This window comes from Pteropus medius, unplaced genomic scaffold, assembly GCF_902729225.1.
Source record: "Pteropus medius unplaced genomic scaffold, Ma_sr-lr_union100, whole genome shotgun sequence".
NCBI lineage: Eukaryota > Metazoa > Chordata > Mammalia > Chiroptera > Pteropodidae > Pteropus > Pteropus medius.
Genome location: NW_024349800.1, coordinates 3,812,710 through 3,833,922, shown reverse-complemented (window position 1 = coordinate 3,833,922; position 21,213 = coordinate 3,812,710). Strand labels below are relative to the sequence as shown.

General features: G+C 40.4%; 1 protein-coding gene and 1 long non-coding RNA gene across 8 annotated transcripts in view; one reads left to right on the top strand and one right to left on the bottom strand.

Annotated features, from left to right (window-relative positions):
- The window catches only part of ATG7 (autophagy related 7), a 220,410-nt gene extending 203,849 nt beyond the window's left edge, over positions 1–16,561 (bottom strand). For all 7 annotated transcript variants that reach the window (XR_005658158.1, XM_039886741.1, XM_039886739.1 and 4 more), the window contains exon 1: positions 16,427–16,561. Coding sequence is in view for 6 of the 7 variants with exons in the window: in XM_039886741.1 (XP_039742675.1) it covers positions 16,427–16,530 (104 nt within the window). In the remaining variant the exon portion in view is untranslated. The remainder of the gene's footprint in view (positions 1–16,426) is intronic.
- A 10-nt stretch (positions 16,562–16,571) lies between these two features.
- LOC120621466 (uncharacterized) overlaps positions 16,572–21,213 on the top strand; it is a 51,698-nt gene continuing 47,056 nt past the window's right edge. The window contains exon 1 of the long non-coding RNA XR_005658160.1: positions 16,572–16,809. This is a non-coding gene — a long non-coding RNA (uncharacterized LOC120621466). The remainder of the gene's footprint in view (positions 16,810–21,213) is intronic.

The following is a 21,213-nucleotide window of genomic DNA, read 5'->3' as shown; positions in this document are numbered from 1 at the left end:
GACCCCAGTTGGTATCTTGGTGGATTCCAGGAATGAATGAGAGGAAAAAGCCCCTGGGGTGTCCAGCCCTGACTGGCTAGGAAAATGGCAGCTCCACTGAAAGAAAAGATCTGAAAGGCCGAGCCAGAGGCAGAAGAGTAATGATAAAGACATTTTCAGCCAAGATAATGGCAGAGGGAAGTGAAACAGGTCCAAGAAAATGGGCTGGCCCGAGAAGACAGACTCAGATTTCAGAGGCATTTACACTGAGATGACAGCTAAAGCAGGTGAGAATGCTCAGTTCATAAAATTACTCTGAGAAAGAAAAGCCACAGCCCAACAGGGTCCTATAGAATGCCCAGTTAGCGGGTAAGAAGAAATAGAACCAGCAGCATAAACAGAGGACACACAAAGGACAGTACAAAGCACTAGCTGGTACACCAGAATGGTATGTCTATCCACCAACCCAAAGGAATAAAAAAGTTGGAAGAGGGTAATGACGAATGGCAGAAAAGAACACTAAAAGTTAAAAGAAAAAAAAAAAGAGTCTTGGTCAATGCAATTGGATTTTAATTTTTAAAAAGAGTTCAGTGGTAGCTTTCTAAAGAACAATTTGAGGGTAGATTGTTAAAAACAGAACAAGCTTTAAGGGTCGGATCAGCATGGAGAAGTAACCAATTGTGTCCTCGGCAAGTTCCAGGGGGCTGGTTAAGTTTGCTACTGGATTCCTAATGGACAGGCTTAATATGTTTGCCACATTTAAAAATTGCTTTGGCAAAAGAAATCCAAATAAGAATTAATGAAAATTTCACAATAGGGACTTAACAAACTCAGAAAAACAAACAAAACAAAAAGTAGGAACTATAATAATTAAATATTTTTCTATATAATCAATAAGCTTGGTTGATCACAAAAGAAAGTGTGTCACTGTCCTTAAAACTCTGCAATGCCTTAGTATGTATTTGAAGCTTCAGGCACCAGACAACATCTGACCAAGGGTTTTCAAGCATTTACCGCTTTGAAGGCTTATTTAAAAATGAAGATACCTGGGCTCCATCTGCTAGAGGGAAGAAAGGTGGGTGACTGTGGCCAGGAGTCTGAGAATTTGACTAGTACCCCAGGTGATTCTGATTCAAGTGTGATGCTATCTTGATGCCTTTAGGCCAAGGGTCCCCAATCTCTGGGCCACAGACCGGTACCAGTATGTGGCCTGTTAGGAACCAGGCCACACATCAGATGGTGAGCAGAAGGTGAGGGAGTGAAGCTTCATCTGTATTTGCAGCCACTCCCCAGTGCTAGCATCACTGCCTCAGCTCAGATCATCAGGCATTAGATTCTCATAGGAGCACCAGTCTCTGGTGCCGAAAAGGTTGGGAACTGCTGCTTTAGGCCATTGACATTCTTACTTTTGGAGACCCCACCTCTAAATAATATCAAACATACTTAAATGCACTCTCATCCTACATGAAATATTTTTGGCTTTTAACTATTTGAAGTAATTTTTTATAATTTTTCACTCTCAGAATGTTCATCTTTTTATAGGTCATGCCTATTTTCACAGGCCTCTGAAAAAGTCATAGATCCTATGCACTGTGGTTTCAGTGACCAATGGAGAAATAGACCCTTATGCAGATGACCTGGGGCCCACACTTCGAGAAATGCCTCCAGTTGCTCCCTTCTCCTTTCTCCTCCACAATGCAGCTAACATTTCTTTCTACTGTTGGGTTTTTGCAAATTTTCATGCTCAGCCCTCTCCTTAGTCTACAAGCTTTCTCAAAAGCAAAATTATTCATTTTCTACACCAATTTCCATCTACATGCCAATGAATCTCAGGACTATATTTCTAATGCTAACTTCCAGACATATATTTAAGTCTTTGAAAACCAGGACTTGGATTTCTCATAGACATCTTAAATTCAACAAATCTGAAATTGAACATACCTATTCCCAAAGTTCTGCCCCTTTTCCTATATATATCCTAGTTTACTTAGTACTTTCATATATTCAAGGTAGAAACCTCAAAATCATCTACAATTTTTCTCTTTCTCCCATCCACTAAACCACTAATTGCTAAAGGCTCAACCTTAAACAGTTCTCTGGAATGAGATGAAGGTAACAGTTACTGATTATTGAGTAGGACCCCCACTGCAGCGGGGGTGTGCACTTATGCCAGCCGCCCTAAGAAGTGACATTTCCAGTTTTACGGATGAAGAAACTGAAGTTCAGAGACATCAAAAAATTACAGAAAGATGTATTGTTAGTTAAGCGGAGGAACCAGGATTCACATTCTAGTTGTTACTCCAATGCCAACAACTCTTCATGCAACTTCATGCCTCCTGTCCAGGTCAGCTTTCCTTCTCTCCATTCCCACTGCTACACGTCAAGCCCCATCATCTCACACCTCTGCTCCTGCAGTAATATGTTCACAGGTCACTGACAGCAGTCTCTAACTTCTTCAAACAAGATGTCACATTACCACCAGAACTGAACTGCACATAGGTAGCTCCATTATTTAAATAAACAGACATACAAACCCTCATTGACCTTAAGACTCAGACAGTTTCATAAGGCTAGTTTCCTGGCCTTATGCCTTTGCTGATGCTCCTAGGAAATCTCTCCCAGGAAAATTCCTTTTCATCTATTAGAATCCTTTATGGAGCTCTCCTTAACATCCATAGTCAATGGGTATCAAAGATTCCCTTCTCCATGATGATGAAGGAAAACTTCCCGTAGAGCATTTACCATCATGAATCATACCTCCTTTTTAATCGTACTCTTTTAAAAACGTTTAAAATACAGTCATCCCCCCTTATTTGTAGGGGCTATGTTCCAAGACCTCCAGTGAATGCCTGAAACTGAGTCTAGTATCAAGCCCTATATACACTGTGATTTTTCCTATTCATACGTATCTTTTCACTTAAAGGAAGTCCTTTATAGCTTCTCTTTGGTATATCTGATTTGCTAGCAACACTACTCTTGCGCTTTGGGGATGTTGTTAAATATGATAAGGATTACTTGAACACAAGTACTGTGATATCACGACAGTAGATCTGATAGTCGAGATGGCTACTAAGTGATTGCTGGGCAAGAAGCATATATAGCATACATATACTAGACAAAATGATGATTCACATCCTGGGCAGAGCAGGATGGCACAAGATTTCATCATGCTACTCAGAATAGCGTGCAATTTAAAACCTATGAATTGCTTATATCTGGAATTTTCCATTTAATATTTTCGGATCAAGGTTGGCCGGGGTAACCAAAAACTGGAAAGGGAAACTGCAGATACAGAAGGGCCACTGTAACGGCAGTACTAGTAAATGTTCTAACTGAATGCTTATTCTGTGCCAAGCACTGCAGTAAACGTTTTACATATTATCTGTGACAATCCCAAAGTTATTGTATTATGCCTATTTTACAGAAAAGAAAACGGAGGCACTAAGAGCGTAAGTAATTTGCCCAAAGACACACAGTTAGGAAGTGGAAGAGCTGAGCTTATAACCCAGGTCTTCTGGCTTCGAAGTCCTGATTTTCAACATACTATAATACCTTGAAGGAAGAAGCACCCTTCCCCTCTTTGGAATGTTTATATTGCATATCAGCTCCACATATGCTAAAAAAATAACTAATTGTTTTGAAAAATATTTACATACTAACCTCCTCTACAACCAAGTCAAAAGAAAAAGACCGTGGCCAGAGCAATCATTTGATATGGAAGGAAATCAACACAGTAGCAGGCAGTGGTTCAAATTAATTTCATCTGAAATCCTCTGTCTGATAGATCATCAAGTCCCTATACACTTGAGTCATCCATGACTTACTCTTATAGTTCAACGGCAACTTGTTTTCATCATCATTTTGATGACCTGCAGAAGTCATCAGGATGGAATTTTATTAGTGCCAGAGACAAAAGAGAAAACTGTATTCTACACAGCACTTCAGCAGCTGGAAAAAGTGACTCAGGATGACCACTCAAAAGATAAAGGACAAACATACTAAGACAGTAATTTGCATAAGAGGCACAACCTTCAACCACTTTTTGACTTATCTGGTCTTTGAGAAATTACAACAGAACCACAGAGCCTATTCCACAAGAGGATATGGTTTGGTATTCAGCTGCTGAACTCTTGCTTGACCGGCTAAGAAAATGCGAAGGTCTCAAGCAACAGCAGCAACATGTGATTAGGAATCTTCTGGAAACATCTATATAGGACACTCAAATATGAATGTATCACTTAGGAACCTACACATTGCCATCTTTCCTAAGTTGGAAGAGAAGGCTTAAATGGTAATGATCAGAAGGGAATTCTAGAGGGAGTGAGAAGTGAGTCCTTGGTGCAAAGTCATTTATGTGTAACTAACCTAGATCCAAATATTACCTGCTTCCTGAAAATTAAGGCTTGCCTATATACCCCTAGACAACGCAGGTAAGACTTTTGGCCTCTGCTTAGCTTAGAAAGCTAAAAGATTATTTCTATCAACCTTCAGCATTACTTACAGACATATTCAAAGAAAGAAACTGACAGAGGCATCATTATAAGTGTGGCTCAATATTATTTCAAACTATTTCTATCATATTCAGGAACTGAAACCCACGAGTTACATAAGATGGGGTTTCCAATGAAAGAGGAAAGGCTTTGATGAAGATTCAACACTGCAATAAACAGGAATCCCAGCAGTATAAAAATGCTAGCAGTAACCAAAACATCCAGTCAAGAATAAACTGAAAAAGCAGGTGGGTGGTTAAGCAATATGAACCCTCTGGTGCTGTGTCTACCACACAAATGTGGTGAAAATTTCAAGCTTTTATGAAAATAAAATTGAGTTATGCTCAACAACTTACACAAGTAAAAGATCAACAACAACAAAAACAAAAAAACACCATGCCATTGTATGAGTACTTATCAAAGTTTCTGTCCAAATGGACCTAAACCTTGTGTTCATGCTGTTCTTTAAACTCAAATCCCCACAGGAAATGAATACTAGTGGTTGCTTCCCAAGAAAGAAGCTTGGGAAAGAAGCTTGGGGTCAGGAGACAGGTGCGGAGAGACTTAGTTTCACTGTATGACTCTTTTGCCCTTTGAATTTTGTATTCGAAATATGATGAATTTTGTGCATGTGGGATAACAATGCAGAAATAAGTAAAATAAAGAAAAACGTCCTAACCCAATGACACAAATACAGGGAATGAGAGAGAGACTGCCAGCTCAACTGCTTTAGTGCCAAGAAATAACACTTGGCAGATCCTTGATGAAAGAACCATGTCTTATTAATCTTTTTTCAGCACTTAACATAGTGCCTAGAATATATTAGGAGCTCAATAAATGTTGACATGAAATAATAGCTCTCTTCCCCCCAAAAAAGCCAGTAAGTGGATGTCATAGTGAGACAAATTTCAGCAGAGTTTAAAAATTACTACTAGCCTGAATTGTACAAAAAAGAAATAGATTACCAGAGAGATAATGAATTTTCTATTAGTTGAAGTGTTCAAGCATATATTAGATGATTATGTGCCAAGTAACACTGCACAAAGGATTATTGTATCAGGTAGTCAGGTGAGACCAGGGGTTGGCAGGCTTTTCTTGAAAAGGGCCAGATAGTAAATATTTTAAGCATTGCAAGCCAAAAACAGTTTCTGCCATATTTTCTTCTTTTTTACAACTCTTGAACAATGTGAAAAACATTCATAGCTCATGGACTGTACATTATAAGGCCCCAGGCAGGATCTGACCTGTAGGTTGTCGTTTGCTGATCCCTGGATTAGATGACCTTCCAAACCTGTTATTTTTTGATTCTTTGAAGGTGCCAATTATGTATTTTGTTTTTAGGGAGACTGACATTTTGAGTAAAATCTTTTTTAGGAGGTAGTAGAGATGTGCAAGAATTGCAGAGGGTGAAGCAGATTGCAAGACCAGATTCCAAGGCCACATCTGCTGATCTATGATATACACCTTGTAAAGCTGCAAATACATCCTTATGAACTGGTAAATGCAGTCTACACAGAACACTCATACATGTGTCAGCATCATTAAGCCAAGATGAAGCTCATTTGATATTTACTGAGGCTCATAACATGCGGGAAAGTCTGTATCAGCAGCATTCTACATCCTAAAGAGGCATGTTAACACACTTCTGATGGTTTTCTTCATGGACCACTGTGACTGTTCTCTAGTGCCACCCTGGTGGCTCTGCCACTCGCCACCTCTGACTTGATGCTAAAGAAACATCGGGCTGCTTCGTGTTCCTCTAACACACTTGCTGTCTTGCTTCCACATCCCTGAAGGAACAGCTCTATCTAAAAGGTACCCCAGCCCCGTGACTGCCTGGCACTTTTTAAAATCCAGCTCCGAGGTTATCTTCTCTAGAAAGCCTTCCCAGAGCTGCCTCTCACTGTCTTTATTCCTCTCATGCTCCTCCCATCAGCTACAGTTAATCATTTCCGTCTCTAAGCCACCTCTACATTTAGTATTCTTGTTCAACACTTTCCTTATCTGTCTGCCTCCATTCCATCTATCTGATTGTAAATTATACAAATACAGATCCTGGCTCATATTCCTGTCAATCCTTGCAGAGTGGCTCAAATGTTACTAAGATGAATTCTAGAAACCCAAGAGAAGCAAGAAAAAGAAATAACCCAGGCTTCTGTGATTGGGAGGACAAACTCCAGGCTTGTTACCATGGAGATCGGAGTAAGAAGTCATGAAGAACATATGGAGATATGCCATATGACTTAGTCTCCAAATCTATTGTTTTTTAAAGACTAAGATCATAGAGGACAGGAGGTATGCATGTACAGATCAATTTAAATCAAACCTTACTCAACCAAATACAAAAGTAGTAAAGAATAAATCTTTCTTCCTCAAAGTGTTTTCATGGTTATATAAGTTAAAAGCCTACATTCACAATCTCAAAGTATCTCTCCATGAAAAATTTATTTATTCCAAAGGGTAGAAAAAGTGATTCTACAGTTACAAAATCTGGCAGATACCATGTTAATGAAGAGATTGAAGTTAACACCAGCAGTAATGGGACAAATAGATATTGTATGCTATCCAACCGATTGCACTTAATAGAACATATCTATCTATGCTGTTCAGCTGAAAATACATGACCTGGGTTTAATCAGGAGGAAATATCAGATAAACCCAAACTGAAAAACATTGTACGAATGACTGGGACTGGCTTACTTACAATCTTTAAAGGTGTCAAGGTCTTAAAAGTCAAGAGAAGACCAAGGAACTGTTCCAGAGTAAAAAAGATTAACAAGACATGACGACTGGGGGCAGCACTTGATCCTGTGTTGCCACTCTGCTCTAAAGGATGCTATTGGGACAAATCTGAATGGAGTCTCTGGGAGAAGGGTATATAGCAGATCTTTGTCTTATTCTTGTAAGATTTCTGTAAGTTTGAAACTGTTCCAAAGTAAAATATTAATACAATTTTAACGCCTACACACACCCAGCCTACGCTATGTTGAATGAGCGGAACCAATCGCCATGATAGAAGAGTAACTGCAGGGCGGGGTGGGGCTATTAACTGGGAAGAGGCATGAAGAAGTCCCCTGGGGAGCTGGAAATATTCTATATACCCTGAGCTGGGTGGTGGTTACAAGGCACGTACATATGTAAAAAGCCATGAGCTATGTATTTATGATGAGCACACTTTACCATATGTATGTTATACCTGAATAAAAAAGTAGAGCAGAAAATCCTATATTCGAGCTATATCAATCCTACACAGAACCTTCTTGTATTCATCCAAGTTAAGAGACGATCTATTTAAACCTAGCTTTGGTGAAAAGAAATCCATTACTCTAAATAAGGAGTTTAAATGAAATGTCATTTCCATAGATTTTTCTAGCATTTTATTAGATGGTGAAAATGGAAGAATTTTGGCTTTGCTACTTATAAAATTTAATTGGAGCATAAGTGCTTCCTGGAGTGAGTCTGCCCAACCATTCTCCCTCCACGGGGGACCAATACAATTGGATACAGCAAATATTAAACCAGTGTAGAGTTTTTAGAAATGAAAAAGTAAAACTGGTAGAAAATAAACAACTACCACAGAGATAAAACAAAGAAACAAACCTGTCTTTAGAGAAACTAGACCCTTGGAGGAGGACAGAAAAACAGACCAGCCTGACTATACTAAAAAATCTATGACTATGATGTTTTTCATGTATGTTGTTGAGGTTTTGTTTGCTTAGGGAGACAGGAATGATTTAATAGTTCAGACGAAGGATGCTAAAAGCTAAGGCTGTTGAAAGCTCAGTCTTCAGTCAGATATACCCGAGTTTGAGTCTGGCTCCACCTCTCATTAGCTAAGTAGCCTTAGGCAGGTAACTTCATCTCCTGTGCCCCAATTTCCTTGTCTGTAAAATAAGGATAATTACACCCAACCCAGGAGGATGTTGGGAGGGCTAACTGTGAAAGTGTGTGATGCGCCTGTTACAGTGCCTGGCATTCAGTCAGCTGTTAGTAAATGGCAGCTGCTATTAGTTTTTCTTGTCACCTCCCACCCCCACACACACAACAGTGCCTGACTAATGTGGTTGTCCTTTCCTTTGCTCATTATGAAAACTTTCTCTGCCTCAAACACATCTCATTTAAGTTTCCGTTTCCTTCATTGTAGTTGCAGCAGAGGTTTAATTAAAATAAAATGGATGGTCTCTTGCTACTGGTCATCAAGGGAAGTCCAGAGGAACAAGTTCTGAAGGGTTAGGAGCACTTTGTGTTCAATTTCTCTGAGGCCATGTGGGGCCATTCACTTAACAGAAGTGCCAGAATAACTGCAATTTGGCCCTGAAGTACCTTCTCTGAGCCAAAATGGAGCACATAGAATGAATAGGCTTCTGTTCTTATTTTCCCAGCTGTGGGGCTGCAAGCTCTGGCAGTCGTTAAAATAAGCACTAAACCACATGACCAAGTCCCACTGATGAACAGAATATGTTCTTAGCTGCTGATGGGTAAAAAGGAGGTAGAGATGGCCAGGAGAGAGGAGAGGGCTCCTTTGGCATATGAAACCAATGCACTTTCTATCAGCTAATGATGCTTCTGCAATTTCATGAGTTTTTGAAATAATCTGCAAGGCTGCTAAAGAGGGAGATTTAAAAATCCTTCCCTTCCAAAAGGAGGTGGAGGGTTGGAGGGAATTCCAAGCTTAGAAGAAAGATTAGGCTTTACTGGAAGATGAAAACTCAGGACCCCTACAGGGAAAACAGCTGGATACAGAAACCTCAATTTCTTTTAAAAATTGCATTAGAGTCAAGATGCCCCTGAGCCAAACTGATGTCTCCACAAGACACCGAGTCACCCAAAATGGCTTTTTTGTAACTGTGCTATTAGGTGGTAACAGCTGCTCACATAAGCAGGCAGGATAATCGCTATTATGGACAAGTGGTCGCACCACCTCCATGTGAGCCACCTCTACCCCTACAGAATTGACATTATTTGCTTAGAGGTCAATCAAAAAACCAGCAGTCACATAGTCTTCAAACTGCAACCTGCATTTTCACGGAAGTTGTTTTTCTTTCGTTTTATTTTTCCTTCTGCTAAATAATCTTAACCTTCACATACAATCTGCTCTCATCCAGCCTGTTTTTGAGAATGGATGCACTGGATACTTGCACTGTGGGGTGCAACAAGCCTACGAGGAAATGAGAGTGAAAGCTGAGAAAATCTGGAAAAGAGCATAGAGAAAGAGAACACAAGGATGATGGAGAATAGCATGCCTACTTTTGAGTTTTTGTTACCTCCACAAATCAAGTGTCACATTTTGTACATGAGGGGCAGCCACCTGTCTTCACCTGAATTACTGGGAAGCACTTATGTCAACCAACAACTAAAATCTGTGACAGTTTCCTAAAAACTAGTTGAATTATGAAGGCTTGCTTCTGAATAACGGAGTCTCTCTCATTTTCATTTCTGCTGACCTTTAAGGAATTCTGGAAAATGGGAGAGGTGATGAAAAATTGGTACAAGCCAACACTTGATTTCGATTTTCAAAATATGTGATTTCCAAAGATGAGAACAGAATGGATTCTGTAGACCACTGAACAGCGATTTTGTACCCAGGAAAGGTGTCATGGGGGCCATTCTAGCCTACATGGTACAATTAGAAAATTGTACTCCTTCAAAACATTTTACTTCCTTTGCTTAGAAAATTGTTGTAATATATTGATTAGGTTAGCTCAAGACATTTTACCCTTATCTGCCAAAAAAATTATCATTACAAAAATATGCCCATGATGCCTGTGAGCTAAACAGAACCCCCTCTGATGTGACATCTTGTGCAGTGTACAACCTGCATAACCGTAGGCAGCAGTTCTAAATAATCATAAGAAGCCATTATGGTTTCTTTAAAAACAAATCAAGACAGAGTAACTGCATTTTTTTCCATGAAGAACCACAGACAAAGGACATGGGATATCTGGACCGCCGCAAGGTGTCTGATGAGACTGCTCCAGATACCCTAGTAGACAAGACAAAGATGAAGAAATTAAATGGTAACATAATTACAGGGATTAAGACCTGGTAAAATTATCTTATTCAAAGAATGTTGGTTAAGGAATGAACTAATGTCAATAAGAAAGGAGCTAACTGTGATAAGTCTTTGGCTCAGTCTTTAGTCCAATTTTTTTACAGTAGTCCCTCCTGATCAGCAGTTTCTCTTTCCACAGTTTCTGCCATGTCAGTCGCAATTTCCCCTTTCATCCCTGATTTTGTTTGTGTCCTTTCTCTTTTTTCTTTAGTGAGACTAGCCAGGGGGTTGTCAATTTTATTAATCTTCTCAAAGAACCAGCTCCTTGTTGTATTCTTTCCACAGTTTCAATTACCTGTGGATCACAGTCCAAAAATACTAACTGAAAAATTCCAGGATAATTCATAAGGTTTCAATTGTTCTGAGTAGTGTACTAAAATCTTGCACTGTCTAGCTCCATCCTGCTCTGGTCGTGAATCAACCTTTTGTCCAGTGTATCCACACTGTATACACTACCTAGCTGTTATTCAAAAAAATCCTTTCAATTATCAAGGATTGTCAACTACTGACATCATCTGCTCTTGACATGTGACCATCAACATCGGCATTGCTCAATGATCCAAGATTACCTGAAGCAGATGATCTTCCTTCTAGTGTATAGTCAGAGGGTCAACGGCAGCCTTACAGTAGCCTACATCCCAATCTCTGCCATCATTCACCTCACCAGGTAGGCATCAAGTGTTGGCTTGTACCAATTTATCATCTCACATCATCACAAGAAGGGTGAGTATAGTACATATAACGAAATAGTTTGACAGAGAGACCACATTCACGTAACTTACAGTATATTGTTATAATTATTCCATTGTATTATTAGTTCTCGTTGTTAATCTCTTACTGTGCCTCACTTATAAATTAACTTTATCGCAAGTATGTATGTATAAGAAATAACATCACATATATAGGGTTTGGTACTATCCAGTTTCAGGCATCCACTGGGGGTCTAGGAACATATTCCCCATGGATAAGGGGGGACTACTGTATTTTATTTATTTATATTAATGAATATTCATTAATATTTACTAAGTATTTCATGGGCACTGAACCTTGTGTCAGGAGTTGACAGCAGGAAAACAGACAAACAAATTTATTCAATAAAGTATTCTTATTACATTTTATCAGTGACTTGCACAACAATATGTTTGCTTATCAACTCTACACATGACAGGAAGCAGGAAGGAATAGACAATACGACGGATAACAAAAATTCAAAATAAAAAAGATTCTGACCACCTCGAATGACAGGCCTATTTTAACAACATTAAAAATTTCAGATAAATATAGTCATAAATCTTAGTCAAAAAAACAAAACAAAACCCACAATTGGACAATAATGCAGTCTGATACACTGGACGTAGTATAAAAGACGGAGGGGCACAGCTCCATAAGCTAGAGAGACTCAAGTTCAAACCCAACCTATGCTACTTCTAGCTACACAACCTTGGGCAAGACGTTAACTTCTCTGATCCCCTGTAAGATAGGCCACCATGTACTGTACAGAATTATTGTGAGGATTCAATTAGAAAATGAATGCATCTGACATAGGAAGTACTCAAAAGTAGACTACTGTCAACAAAACATGTGCCAAAGGCACTGGAGTTTCCATCTAGTTATTCCTAGTACCAGTCCCCATGCTATATTTCAGGATTCAAAGGTAAAAAAGCTATGGTCCTTACCTTTAAGGATCTAACAATTTTGAGGGTTAGACAAACTTGGAGTGACAGTACAATTTGTGGGTAAATCCAATACAGTACAGTGGGGTAAGTGTTTGTACCGGGTGTTATGTGAGGAGGAAGGAGAGATATTTAAAATAGACTGAAGAAGCAGGAATTTGTATTTTAATGGTCTATATTTTTAAATAAGGCACCCCAGCACCAGTGAGGGCTAGACTGCTGAGGCTGGGCAACCGGTTCAAAGGCTGTGCAGGAATATAGAGAGGAAGTGAGAAGAGCCTGAATTAAGGCAGTGGGAGAGGAAATGGAGGGAGAAGACATGTCAGGAGACATCAAGGAATTAGAATCTGTAGAAGCTGAAAACTGCCTGGGCTGGGAGGAAGAGAGGGAGGGATGGTATGAGAGGGAAAAGTCCACAAGGACTTCCAGGGTTCTGTTTGGAATGATTAAATGGAAGAAGGGGAAAGAGTGTGACTAAAGAATGAAGAAAGAATCAAAGGTTTGGAGGGGAGATGCTGAGCTTAGTTTTGAACTTGTTGCGTTTGAGGGCTGCCATTCAAGAGAAATCCAGGCTCAAGATACAAAACAGTGGTCATTGGGACACAAATGTGAGTTGAAACTGTGGACAAGAAGAGCAGAGTAGAAGGCAGAACCTTGGAGAAAACAAGCACTTAAGGGACAAAAGGAGCAAGAGTCCACAATGGAAACTGAAGGGGAAATGGCTAGACAGTGCATAGCAGAAGTGGTTTTCATATATGAAGGTATATCAGCAATATCAGATGTGCTGAGAATGCACAAAGATAAGGAAAAGTGTTCAGGAGTTCTGGCAACATCGAGGTCTGATGACTTGGGAGACTCAAAGGCATTGTTGGGAAGTGGGAGAAGGATGAAAATATGAAAGACAAGGAGGAGATGGCCAAGAAAGCTGCTGATGCACACATGGAAAGCACTGAGCAACGCTGAGAGCCAATAGCACAACAGTGTCAAGAGCATGTGTTTGTAATGAAGCAGGAAGGGGCTTTAGGTTTCCACAAGAAAAGAATCTGCTCTGTATGGTCAGACTCCTAGAGGAAGGAGGACTTCTTTTCTACACTGCACATTTAGAGAGACTTTCAAACAGGAACAAGGTCAGAGGGTAAATCACCCAAAGGTGATTACCCTGGGCTGGACTGAGACTGAGTGAACAGGCTGGTACCCACTCTGCCAAGACCATGAAGATGCATACTGTCTACCTTCTAACAAAGGAGCACCTATTTATTTTCCCTTGCATACACAATCTGGCCTCATTTACCCTGGAGAAAGGTGGGAGGATTGGGAGACAAGAGGAGAGGAGGAAGGCATTCATGAACTTCACTTCCACGTGTAAAATTAGAAGACCGACACCATTTTGACTTCCAAATAAAATCTTAGAGGTCAGGGATAATTAATCAGAAACCACTTTTCAAAGAACATTATTATTATTTACCTCCACACAGAGGATTCATTCCCCCACAAGAGCCCCCAGTATCCTGATTCCTGTCTCCCTCCTCTCCTGTGTAAGGTCATCCAATCAGTTACCAGTCCAGCAAATCCTACTTCTCTTATTTCTCAAATCCGGCCACCCTATTCCCTCCCATAGCCACTGCCTTGGTCTAGGCCTCCCTCCTCTGTCACCTAGACCATGGTAACAGTGCCCTGACTGGTCTCTTGCTGGTCCTGCCCTTTCCGGTATATAACTACCACAATGCCACCTGAGTAATTTAAAATAGGTGAGACCATGTCACACCCTGTTTAAAATTCTTCAGTGCCCCATTTTCCACCACCACACTTTCAAAATAAAGTCGGAACTTAGCATGGCAATATTAACTGCTCTAGTTTATTGTTTACCATCTACTAGTGCCAAGTGGGTAACATATAGCAATCTCATTCAATTCTCACAGCAACCCTGAGAAGTAGGCATATATTTTCTCCTTTTATAGATGAGGAAACTGAAGCTTAGAAAGAGAGTGACTCGCCCAAGTTTACAAAATAAGTTCAAGTGGCAAAGCTACTGTCGGCACAAGTATCTTAAATTCCAAAGTCTGTGTTCTTAAGATGCTGTTGTCCACCAGAGCCTTCATGATCTGCCTCCTGCTTACCTTTCCACAGTTACTTCTTACCCTACAACTCTAAACTCCAACTGGTAGGCAATCCATTGTTGTCCACAGCCCTTTGCTCACGCCACTCTCAATATCTGCAAAATTATCATATGTCCCCCTCCTCTTCCCGACTAATCTTGCTCATCCTTTAGGACTTAGATAAAGCAACACCTCCTTACAGAAGCCTTCTCTATGCCTAGCTTGACTTATGAGCACCCTAAGTCCTTTTCTAGCAAACTTCTACAATAACTTCATACCAGTGTTGTTGTCTAGCTCCCTGGCTTAAAAAAAAATAAAAACTAGTTCCTTGAGCACAGGATGTGTATCTTTCTCATTTTGGTATTTCCAGCTTGCAGAGCAGTGCCAAGCACACAGCAAAAGCTCAATAAATATTTATGCTTATTCTCTATTATAAGAGGCTGGCTTGCAACAGAAAAAATGACCTGTGGTTGAATGAGAGCCCTGCACTCAACTTCTTAAAGGATTTCAAAATCATGTCACATGAGTGGCAGGGAGGAATTGGTCAAAAAAAAAAATGGAGAAGGAAGGAGAAATGTTCAAGGCAGCAAAAGTACCAGGAGACAAGGGCTATAGGTGAAACACAACCTGTAAGCAGTTTAACAAGAGTTGAGTCAGAGTTGGAGGATGTAGAAATAATTAGGCAAGATGTGCCTTCACAAATATGGCATTTTCTTCAATCAGGTGTCAGCTATTAGCTAAAATGTCACCTCCACAGAGAAGTCATCCACCTTGAGCAGCAAACTCTGAAAATGGCTTCCTCTGTTCCCCACCCTAGACACACATGCACACCCACCCCCTTACTCTCCATCCTACTACTGTTCTTTTTTTTTTTGTAACATCTATTGAGATCTGAAATACCTACCACCCATTAAAACTATTGTATTATTGACAATCACAACTGCTGCCACCATGATCAAAAAGTGGGCTCCATGAAACAGGGTTCTTTTTTGCCTTATTTTACTGCTACATCATCAGTGTTTACAATAACTACCGGCACATAACAAAATTCTCTATTGTTGTTTACTATGGTTAAATGTATTAAATGTGTTTAGCTTGGAGAAGAAAAAGTGGAAAGAGGAAGACAAACTATCAGATCTCAAGGTTGTGCGGGCAATAAACTGAAGTGAGATCCTTAAAAGCCTGAAGGAGGGACAATAAGCTGAAATTACTGGGACCGCTTTCAGCTCAACATATGACTTTTTAAGAGTGAGAGATAGGGGAAGACCGAACAGGAGTAATCAGAAGTAGCAAGCTTTCTGTCACTTAAGAAATCTAACCAGCGGGCAGGGGTGTCATAGAAGAAATTAGAGTATTCAATGGGAAAGGGAGCCTATGACCCAGGGATCCCAAACTGGCAACCACAGATATGCCTGATTTCAGTTGCACCGAGTTAAAAAAAAAAAACTTAAATTAGTTGCTAGTTTAAAAATCTATGTTAGTCGCCGGGGTTTAAAAATTAAGAGACTGCGCGCGCACACACACGCTCTGGAGTTTTGGTTTCATTTCTCGGATATCACAAATGTTAGTATTGTGCTCATAAAACTCAATTCAGTAAAAATAAAAGTTTGACTATTTCTGACAGCAATTTTCTTACACCGACTTTTACCTTACCTAACTGATTAAACATAAACATTTGCAACCCTAGGACCAAACCGAGGAATCAAGAACCTTAGCTCAGAAGAGCCCTTAAAATTGACTTAACATCCTCGCTTCACGAATGCGTTATTATCATCCCCATTTTACAGATGAAGAGTCTCAAAAAGGGGAGTGACGTGCCAGAGTCACACGGCAAATCCTGGCAAAGCCAGGATGAGTATCTCCCTGGCATCCTATCTCCCGTGTTCCAACACCAGAGATTCTAAGTGCTCCCTGCCAGAGGACAGGAAACACTGAGAAAATTAGAACAAGCTTCTTAGCCTGAAGACCCCGGGCTGAAGCAGTCCGAGGCGAAGTGGCTGGAGTGACTCCCTGAGGAATGAATCCTGAGACCCTCTGTGACCCTTGCCCTCATCGCCGAGCTCGCCACTTCCCTCCAGGCCTCCAAAACCAAACCCGTAGGACCCCAGTACTCCCTCACCAGCGCGGCTGACTTACCGCAGCTCAACTTCCGGCAACCACAACGTCGTCCGCTGAGCGCGCCCCGATGACGCAACGTGTACCCGCCCCAGTCTGGAGGAGTTAGTTGAGCGCATGCGCATACGGAACTGCGGGCCCAGCCTTGTAAATGAGCCCCTAGCACCCGACTGAGTGGGAGGAACTTAAGTCGTGGGGAAGGCGGGGCATCGGGAGTTGGGCAAGGCCCCCTGTTGAGAGCTGTTCTAGAGAGACTTTCTCTTATCAAGTGCGGGAATGTGCACATGCCTTTCAGGCTTTTAAAAAAGTCCTCCACATTCTCTTGATTTCAGAGGATGACAGGAATGATCATCATTTCCATTTTCCAGGAGAGACAGCATCAAACTTATCTGAGGGGCTATTAGGTAAGTGTGGAGAGACAGAAGATGAAAAGTTTAATAGGTAAAGGTTGATGAAAGTCGACAGCCTAAACCAAGCATTATTCTCATAGCTCCCCCCTACTAATGGGATAAAATTATTCAGCTAAATTATTTATTGAGCATATACTATATATGTGCCAGCATTGGACAGGTGTTGAATACAATAATCTTAACCTAATATATATAGCCATTCACAAAGTACTCTGATGTAACTCTATAGACTCATAATAACAAGAGTGATGAATATAATCTACCGTGTTTTCAGAGTTTCACATCTTTAATTGTCACAAAAATTCTACAAAGTAGGTGTTATATTATCTCTATTTTACATATGACAGAATGAAGACTAGGAAAAATCAAGGGGCTTGCTGAAGGATAAAGAACTTTTGGGCCAGGATTCTATCGAAACCTGTCTGACTTAGTAAGGAGATACTTATTTGAAAAGATTCTTATATAGTGTAGGGTAGAGAGGAGAGACTATTGCAGTAGGGGGGGAGAATATTGCAACAGGGAGACCATTCTGACCAAAAGATCTGCAAATGTCTCAAGGGTTACACAAAAAGAGTTTCTTCTGAAGAGAAGAGTGAGGAAGGCTAGAAGGAACTGAGTGTGGGAAAGTAGGAGAAAAAGGTGTCTTAATTGGGTAGTAGTAAATTAAAGAATATTTTATCTTGAGGCCAGCCTGTTCTCAGGAAGGGTTGTATTCTGGCTCAGCACGTGTGAGCATCAAAATTAAAGAGCCTGGGGAATGAGAGAAACTTAACTAAAGTTGATTAATAGGCGTTTTGTTTGATAGTGGAGACAAGAACTTCAGCTAATAATTTACAAGGCAAAGAACAGACTTCAGGACTGTCTGGCCTTACCACATAAACAGGTAAATCCATGAGTCTTATAAAGTCATATGAGAATTGATATTTCTTTGCAGTAAACCATTTCTGAAGCACAAAAGTGTGTGTTGGGGGCAGGGAATTTAATCATTGCTGTTTTTCAAGAGCACAGGGCTCAAGTAAAATTCAACATTGTCAACTCTTTCCACTATCAGGCTCTTCCCCTGCCACAGCCTCCTCAAACTGATACCAAATTAATTCTGGCATTTTAAGCACGCTCTGCTCATTTATCTTTCCATCTGCAATATCTTTTCTTCCTTTGCTTGGCTAACCCTTTCTCCATCTTCAAAATCCAGTTGAAATGTTGATGAATCTTTGACAAACTGTTGATAGAAAGAGTACATATTATATGATTCCACTTATGTAAGGTTCTAGAATCAGCAAAACTAATGTAGAAGTCAGATTGGTGGTTGCTTGGGGCATAAAGGTAGGCATTGTCTGCAAAGGGGCATAAAGAACTTTCTGGGGTGATAGAAATGTTCTATCTTGATTGAGATGGGGATGACATTTGTCAAAACTCATTGAATTCTATATTTTAAATGGGTGCATTTTACTGTATAAATTAAATGTAATAAATTTGATTTTTAAAAAACCAGTAGAGATGTCACCTATGTGAAAGCATGCCTGACACCCACCACCTCTAGGCTTCACTCTATTTAGCGTATATGAGGCTAACATATATGAAGTTAGTTCTTTATAAGCTTGTTACCCCTGCTGGACTTCGAGATCCTTGTAATTAACACCTTTTGGAGTTTCTGCCTAGCTCAAAATGTTTCCTACTTCTCTGGGAACTGCTTGCCCTCCAGCCATATTTGTACTACATGTGCCACCTTGCCTTCCCCCGCTCCCCTCCCCCGCCGGGCCACTTCCCTTCAGAGTTGAAAGAAGATGAGGTGGACACAGGACAATTCTTTACCGTGAGCTTTGGATATTTTAACTGATGCTCATAGAGTATAGAAATAGGAATAAGTCACAAAGGTCAATGGCAGTTTTCTAGAGGGACCTTCCTAGAATCGTGACTGCTGAGGTTCCTGTGGCTGACTTGGCTCAAGTCCTTCCCAAGGCAAGGTCATCCAAAATGTTACTGGATTCCACAAAACACCCCAGTAGCCGTTCATAAAACTGGCTTCATTCACTTGTAGCCTTGAAGTAGCTCCATAGGATTGAAACCATGTCTGCCTTGTTTTCCATTGTCTCCTAATGCCTGGCCCAAGGACTGGCCCAAGATATAAAGAGCATTCAAAAAGTTTTTGTTAAAATAACAGATAAGGTCTGGGCATCCAAAATAGATTGTCACTCAGATCACAAATTGCGGCCTCGTTGTTAGCAGGAGTTAGGGTGAGGCTCAGATCTGCCCTGCTGTCCAGGATGGGGAGACAGACCTTTCGGGCACCAAGATGGTGGAGCGTCAAGAACATAGCATGACCAGGAGCCATAAAAAGTCAGAAAATATTCTCAGACACAAAAGAGCAATAAGACCATTCGAGATACAGTGATTCAGGTCAATCTACCTTCATCACTTGTCTTGCAGCTCAGTTGAGGAGAGCACACACTCCCAATAATGGATATCATATGCCACACAACCTAGGCTTCGAAAGTCCAAGAAATTGTAGAGTGACATATTAGCAAGTTAGATCTTAACAGCATTGTCTCTTCACAGCACTCAGAGTGTGTTGCAGCCAGGAGAGCCCCAGAATCTTTTTGCCCTGTGTTAAGACTATTAAACCTGCCTCCTGGAAGGCCCATCTTCAAAAGAGTGACTGGCGATATTCTGCAAGCCAAGTAGCCGAATGACCAATTCATCAAATAGTCAATCTGCAGACTTGTGGATTTTCTGAATGAACTTTGCTAACATTAACAACTTCAAAGGTTTATAGCAATTTCTATTGGATAGAGTGGCTTCACAAGCTTTTAAAAATTTATGTGATGTGGTCGTTGACTGGTTTTCATGTTGTCTTCTGAGAAGCATTTGAAGGAATTTTCTATTTATCGAAAGCTAAGGATGGTTTATTTTTTTCCTTTGAATAAATTTAACATGAATAAGTTAATGAAGAATGTTACCGAATATAGATTTTTCTTGAGTGTATTATTATTGCCACTCTACTTTTCCTTTTCTATCTCTCTTCTCATTCCACATTTTCTCCCTTTGTCTTGCCCTAAACATCTCCAACTCTCTGCCTCTTAATCTCCTCCACTGCTCCTTAATCTCTCCCTGTCTCTGTCCCTCTGAACATCCATCTACCCCTCTCTCCCTCTTCTGTCTCTTGGGGTCCCCCGGCTCTTCCCCTTAGGTCTGTTCTCTCTGACCCTCTGTCTCCTTGGCCTCCCCTATATCCCTTATTTTTCTACCCCTTATTTTTCCCTTCTCTCACTCTCAGTCTCCTCACGTCTATTTCTTCTCTCTTTGCAACTCGGTCTCTCCCTGAAGTAGTAGCAAGCTGGGGACAAAGCATACTGAACCTTCCCCAATATGTGGCTATGAAGAAAAATGAGAATTGGTTACTATAACTTCACAACAATTGTAGTAAACTGTTTGTAAAAGCCTCATCCAATATGCATTGTTGTAAATCTTGTAAATAATTAAAAGAAGCTGTTTGGTAAATGTGGCAGATTGGTCATTTGAAGAACTGGCTTTAAGATGATGAGCTTTAAGCCCATAAAAAGAAACCCAAAGGAGCTTCTGAGACTGTAAGTTCTTATCTACAATCAACATCTCTATGATGACCTTCTCCTAGAAGGTATTTATTTTAATATTTAGGGAAGAAAACCTGGTTTCAACTGGATTTTGTGCAAGCCATCAGCCAGCCACTGATTCTTTGCTGAATGGGCTGGGCTGAGTTATCTCTGCATCATAGTCCATCGCCTTTCATAAATTAAACAATTTATTCAATCATTCAGGCAGGAGTAGGAAGAGAAGATTGATACTGTAGAAAAGAAGCACATTCCATAATCGGATCTTAGATCTGGTCCTTAATCTCTCTGTGCTTCGGTTTGCTTATATCTCCCTCATGAGAATACTGTAAAGGTTAAATTAGATAACGGTGGTAAAGATGAAGCATGGCACATGGTATATGCTAAGTATGTTTGAAAACTACATATGAGTCCCATTGTGTACCAGACATGCTGTAAGTACCATAAACACTATATACAATAATGCCTGGGCCTTTTTCGTTATGCTTTGACAATTTATATCGATCATTTCTTGTTCTTGTCAGATTCAAATCCAGGTCTTTTTGACCCAGAGTCAGAGTACATAACCACTTCTTTTCACTAGTTGCCTCAAATGTTCATCACCATAAATAATGGGCACTTAGCCATTTGTCTTTGTAGAGTGGTCTTTTTAGGTGTTCCTTGGTCCTGAGGGATCCCAGGGAGCAAAGCTTTCACAAGCCTTCAGAGAAATGGTTTCTGACCTGGAAACAGATGAACTGCACCTTCTAAAACCAGGACAAAAGTCCCCTTAACTCCCATAGTTTTGAGCAAGAAGAGTTTTGGGGGGATG